The following is a 6,172-nucleotide window of genomic DNA, read 5'->3' on the forward strand; positions in this document are numbered from 1 at the left end:
CTGAGCAGCCACATTAGCAAAACTTCTAGGACTAAAATAAATAAGCCATGAAAAGGTTTGAAAAGGTGCTTTAACTTTGCCTCTTTTTAATCTTTTTTTTTTTTTATAGCTACTGTGAAAAGATACATATTTAACTATCCCATATGATCTCATTCATTGCCTTAATATAAACAGAAAAATGTAAACATGTGAAAGTTGAAGGCTCTGCTACCTGCTACAAATCTATAAACTGGACAAGAGTGGTAAAAAGTAAATGTGAGAATCTATATTTATGCTACATAAATAACAATTTTTCCAAAAAATAACACAAGAGATTAAAGTGTTTGCTTCTATATAAAAAAATAAATAATGCATTGTTGGAAAAATTGGTTTACTTAAAGGTTAAGAGAGCAGGAAGTTAGCTTAGGAGTTAATGTGAGCCACTTTGTATGTTTCACTGTCATCCAGTAGATCCCGGTGTTCAGAACCAAGAGGCATTTAAAGAATTTGTCCTTATAACACAAAGAATCTGAAAGGCACCTTTAAAAGATGCTCCATGTCATTTTAATTCTGCAGTCAGTTTTGTGCAGCAATTCTTATTTCTAAAGCTGGAGCTATGGAATGTATTTCCATCTGAATATTGACCAAAAGTTAAGAGAACTTGGGTCCCAAACCCGTTTAAGTCGAACAACAGCACAGTATTTGAATTAGTTCACATTAAGAGCAAAAAAATAAAAAATAAAAGTCATTTCCAAGTTGAAACTTCTTTTTTTATTATTTTCTTAAAATTTACTATGATAAAAGGAACAAACTGTGACACAACCAACATTGTTAAAACAATGATCATAACTTCTTTGGTCAAATCAAGTCCCAAATGAGCCACAATAACACGTTCAAATCAAAGAAAAACAAGCATGTATATAGTTGACAGGACGGTGCGAATACTACAACATATTCTTTATAATCCTTCTTAAGTGATGTGATCAATCACCTATAAACACCAACCCTGACACCTATTTTAGCCAAAAAAAAAAAAAAAAAAGGTATGAAATGTGTTAAACCCTTTAGCATTAAACAGATCTATATGAAAACTATTATGTTTTTTTCTTGGAGCTGGTATAAGAGAAACTGTATCTTCAAGTCCTAGTGATGGGTCCAGCACCACTGAAGCGTTGGTGCATGCATCGAGCCCACAGAGCAAAACTATCAAGTGCTAAAAACATCAAATAAAAGATTTAGATACATTTTCACAGCATGGAATAAAACTTATTCTGCTAGAAATAGTTGTTTCAGGCTAATAAACTCCATTATTTCACTGACATGATGGTATAATGGAGGTATAATCCTGGTCAAAGGTAAGAGAAAGATGGATGGTGCTAAATAAAGAGTAATACTTATTGAAAACCTGTTGAATACTGCAAAAGACTGCAGATTGTGGCAGATTAAAGGACGATAAATACCCTGTCTCCTTTCAGTTACGGCTACTTTATTGGTTTCTCTAGATGATCTAGGTCTTTAGGGGCTGTTTAAAATATACTTTTAAAAATAGCCTGGAATCTGCCTGGAAAAATATTTTTTTGGTATTTTTTTTTCCTCCCAAAACTGGAAAACAACCAGTTTTAAAAAAAAAAAAAGAGAGATTTAACTTGTACCGTAGTAATACATTCATTCATTATTGCTTCTCCTTCACAATAGTTGCTCTGATCCTGCAGAGTTCAAAGCTCTGTTTTCACAGGTTTCTGTACAATCTGTTTGTAGCTGCTCTTTCTTCCTGGTTTATAGGTGAGGAGCTGGCTGAACTCTGTCAGGAGTCTCTCCCAGTAGCAGGAAATATCTTCCATTTGAAGGTGTTTGAGGATGAATTCCTGACCCCTGTGGAGAGAGAAGAGGCAGAGGAGTTAGCATAAGGCTTTGGATTTTAGCCACTTCTAGATCTGATAATAAACCGGCTACCTGGAGGCGATCTCCTTTGCAATAGCATCATTTTCTTTGGCAAACTGCAGCAGCTCCCTGATGACGCACAATGTGACTTTAACCATAAAGTGGTTTTTACTAAATTTTTGGTTGTTTTCTGGTTATGAAAGGAAAAAAGTACCTGACATCAGACAAGTCCTGCTTGACTGGGATGTAGTGGACCCAGGGTTTGAGCTGAGGGTAGAAGAACTCCTGCCATTCGTCCCCCACATGAAAGACGAGCGAGCCACAGAGGAAGAGATGTTTGAAGCGAAAGCTTGCAGCCACACCCCGGAAGTTGAATAAATATCTAAAAAGGGAACAATCCAATGTATGTAACAATGAATAACCTGAAACTTTAAATTAAAATGCTTACACTTACAAAAAGATGCTTACTTGTATTTACAGTGATCGGCCAGAGGGATTTCTTTAGCTGGAGGTCGACCGAGTGTGTCCTAAATGAAAGGGAATTAAAGGAATGAAGAGAGTGATCTTAAAGGAATAGTACACCCAAAACATGATTAGCCTTCATTTTCTACTCACCCCCATGCTGAACAACACTCTGGAGTACTTTTTTGATATCTCAAATGCATCTGGAGATCTGGGAGGCTTCTTGCTGTCTGCTGACATTCAAATAATGGAGGTCTATGGTGCCCGAGACAGAAAGGTCCATAAAAGTCCACAAAAAACGTGTCAATATTCCTCCATACTGCTCGTCCAATGTATTCCAAGTGTCCTGAGTGGGTAGCATCCAGAATTTACTCGAAACGAAGTCATTTAGAATGTTTTTAGAGCATAAACAGTAGTGTATAGGATTTCCTGAAAGCGCGTTCACAACGCTACGGAAACCGCGGCAGACCAAACCAGATGAAAGTGCGCATTCAGCTCGGCAAAGAACTCATGCTCTTCCTCAACACTGAAGTCCTCAGACATTTTTCTTTCGTTGTTTCTTTCTTTGCACAGGTAAACAGCACATTTCTTCTTCTACGCTTGCATTATTGGCAGAGCAGACGCTGAATGCGCACTTTCATCTGGTTTGGTCTGCTGGCTTCCGTAGCGTTGTGAACGCGCTTTCAGGAAATCCTATACACTACTGTTTATGCTCTAAAAACATTCTAAATGACTTTGTTTCGAGTAAATTCTGGATGCTATCCACTCAGGACACTTGGAATACATTGGACGAGCAGTATGGAGGAATATTGACACGTTTTTTGTGGACTTTTATGGACCTTTCTGTCTCGGGCACAATAGACCTCCATTATTTGAATGTCAGCAGACAGCAAGAAGCCTCCCAGATCTCCAGATGCATTTGAGATATCAAAAAAGTACTCCAGAGTGTTGTTCAGCATGGGGGTGAGTAGAAAATGAAGGCTAATCATGTTTTGGGTGTACTATTCCTTTAATGCAGAGGGGTGGGGCTCTGGTGTGGCTTCATGCCTGACCTTCTCAGACTTCCAGGCCTGGTTCTTGGTGTACTCTGCATCAACCAGATCGGGAGCCTCTCTGGACAGAAGGATAAGCGGGTCACGCTCAGGGCTGGTTCTGCGGAAAGAAAAAGCAAAACATAGGACTTTCTTTAGAAAATCTAGCAAACAAATATATTTTTTTATTCAGTATATGTTTTTATTTGACAGTCAGTCTGAGACGATTTGAAATACAACCGTCACATGACTTACCTAGAGCCTCTGAAGAACCCTTTGGTCTCTTTCTTCTTCCAAGGCCACTGAGCTGCAGATCTAATGATGATAATAAACATAATGTTAGATAAAACCAGACATTTCATACTGATGTTTAAAAGTGCAACCAGAAAAGAGAAATCGTAAGCAAAAGATGCACCGTTAGCTTTCATTTAATCCTGAACTATTGCTGTGAATTTAACTTTTCTGTTAGATGTCTATGAGAAGAAAACATATTACTGACCCCTAGTGGCCAAATTGGGATATAACACAAATAAAATCTTAACTTATGGAGTAAAGACATTTTTTTGTTGCTCTTTTTAAAAACTAAAAATATAATTTAGTCATTTGTATTTGAACTCCTGTTTTTACACCAAAAAATGTCTTTAAAATGAACTGTATGGTTACTTTTTATGTTTTTCTTGCCAAATCTCTTTTCATGTACGTCACCGTTCTAAATAAAAGGTATCAAATCCTACTTTTTCAGTTCATCTCTCATCAGATCCCATCTCCCCAGTCCAGTTGGGTATATGGGCCACACGGCTGGCCCGCCTTCCCAAAACGTCCACGCTGGGTACATGATGTCTTGATATTCCGCCGTCTATGAATAGAAATCACATCTTAAACGAACAAATAAATAAGTGACTTCAAACATTGACAAACATCGCAGAGATGCTGACCTTACTGAACGAGAAGACGGGTAGAATCGGTTGCACCCAGCTGGGGACCTGAGGGTAGTCCCTCACATTTACCACCATCTCCAAGTCAGGTAGCCTGTCGATGATCTCCAGAATGAAATGTTCCACTCCGCTGCACCTGAGAAGCATTAAAAGTTTATACACTTTATATCATTATGGCATTTTAAAACAGTTACTTTAACATGAATGCTAATAAACACACACTAGATGAGTTCATCTACCTGGCAGGGAACATGCAGCTATGCTCTCGGTACAGCTTGTGTCCAATGATCTGGTAGTGGGTGCCCACCCCCTTCTGGACAGTAGCTGCCATTACATCCTGAGAAATTCCCCTTTGAAAGAGCTTCAAATCATGATGGAGGACGCTGAGATGGAAGTCAGGAGAAAAGTTATGTCCCCAATCACCTTTCGTTTCAAATATAACTCATTGCTTTTTTTGCTATTAGTTTGTTGGACATGGATAACGTTATATTTTCCTTTCAAATATGATTGAGGAGAAGAGATGTTGATGAAGGCCGACACATCACTCACCTCAGGTGACAGCTGCAGTTGACAGGGCTGCATGGCGTGTATCCTTTAACAGCTTCAGACACCTTTTCTCTAATTTTCTTCCAGTCTTTGCCTAGAGCACATAGAGCACAGAGGTTTAAGGCCATCGTTATCCATCCATCCTTGGCATGATGCTACCACCACCGTGTTTTAATGAGAAATCATAAGTTCATGGCGATAAATCTGAATGTAGAGCTTTTCACAGCTTCATTTGTACCAATATGATGAAAAAATACCAGTGAAAATGTCTCCCTTGTGAAATTATTTGTTGCAAACTCCAATCAGGGCTTAGAGTAGCCAATATCTTTAAATCTCTTTCCTGTAAAATATCCTAAACCCAGATTACCAAAGTTTCACAGTGAAGGGCTTCATGAGTCATAAAAATAAAATAAAGCCAAAAACAACCACAAAGAGATCAAAGCCTCCCCAGAATTCAGTTTTTGGTTCAGATTTAAGGGCTGCAAACTTTTATCCAAACCTTGGGGTGAGATTTTGGACAGGAAACACTGTCAGGGTTCGATCAAAAGGCTCTGAGGATAAGTTCAGCCATAAGGTTGGAGGTTTTTAGAAGATTTAACTGAAACTAAGTGACAAAATTTTGAATTTTTATAGCACAGTAAATGTTACTGAATAACAAATGATCCATAGTTATGAGGAATATATATATCATTTCTATATTCTGGTGATTTTAGACAATTGATGTAAAAAAGAATGGGCCCTACTAAAATACTTGCATCTCAAATATACTTTATACGAAGAATTTCACATATTTGTTTAATTATTCTCTGCAGTTTAAGGGGAACTAATAAGTTATTCCTTAATTACTGGGACTGATACAGGAACCAGAGCAATCGATCCCATGCAAACTACACTGTGTATGAATATTTGGTAATAGGCTAAAGATTAAAAAGCTTCATTCATTATAAGTTTTTCTTACAATTGACAAAACAGCTAACCTATTGAGACCTTCTAGGAGGCTGTAGATTTATTAAAAACTCACCATGACAGGAGACAGCACTTCTCTGGATGTTTCATTTGGAAAATGTGATGGAAATTAAGTTTTTAAACATATTCAATTGACCAAAATAAGGATAAATTAATAAGATAAGTAATAATAAAATGTTCTTTATGAATTCTGGATAACTGAGTTGTTCTGCACATCCTCTCTGAATGTTGTTGGTCTTTTCTTGGGTGGTGGATCTTTTGAAAAATAAAATGTAATGGTTCTTTTTCTTTTTGTGGAGCTTCTATGGGTTTGAGAGGCAAACCTGAACTCAAGTACTAGATTGCGTAAAATCTTCAATAATTTACAAAAAG

General features: G+C 37.5%; 1 protein-coding gene across 1 annotated transcript in view; it reads right to left on the reverse strand.

Annotated features, from left to right (window-relative positions):
- Nucleotides 1-1,016: 1,016 nt before the first annotated feature.
- Nucleotides 1,017-6,172, reverse strand: part of poglut1 (protein O-glucosyltransferase 1) — a 6,564-nt gene continuing 1,408 nt past the window's right edge. The window contains exons 2-11 of the mRNA XM_015378164.1: nucleotides 4,838-4,928; nucleotides 4,528-4,671; nucleotides 4,289-4,424; nucleotides 4,088-4,209; nucleotides 3,609-3,668; nucleotides 3,375-3,474; nucleotides 2,329-2,387; nucleotides 2,075-2,242; nucleotides 1,933-1,989; nucleotides 1,017-1,851 (exon numbers count right to left, since the gene is read on the reverse strand). Coding sequence (XP_015233650.1) covers nucleotides 1,695-1,851; nucleotides 1,933-1,989; nucleotides 2,075-2,242; nucleotides 2,329-2,387; nucleotides 3,375-3,474; nucleotides 3,609-3,668; nucleotides 4,088-4,209; nucleotides 4,289-4,424; nucleotides 4,528-4,671; nucleotides 4,838-4,928 — 1,094 coding nt within the window. The 3' untranslated portion in view covers nucleotides 1,017-1,694. The remainder of the gene's footprint in view (nucleotides 1,852-1,932; nucleotides 1,990-2,074; nucleotides 2,243-2,328; nucleotides 2,388-3,374; nucleotides 3,475-3,608; nucleotides 3,669-4,087; nucleotides 4,210-4,288; nucleotides 4,425-4,527; nucleotides 4,672-4,837; nucleotides 4,929-6,172) is intronic.

This window comes from Cyprinodon variegatus, unplaced genomic scaffold (assembly GCF_000732505.1).
Source record: "Cyprinodon variegatus isolate N-32 unplaced genomic scaffold, C_variegatus-1.0 Scaffold9, whole genome shotgun sequence".
Taxonomy (NCBI): domain Eukaryota; kingdom Metazoa; phylum Chordata; class Actinopteri; order Cyprinodontiformes; family Cyprinodontidae; genus Cyprinodon; species Cyprinodon variegatus.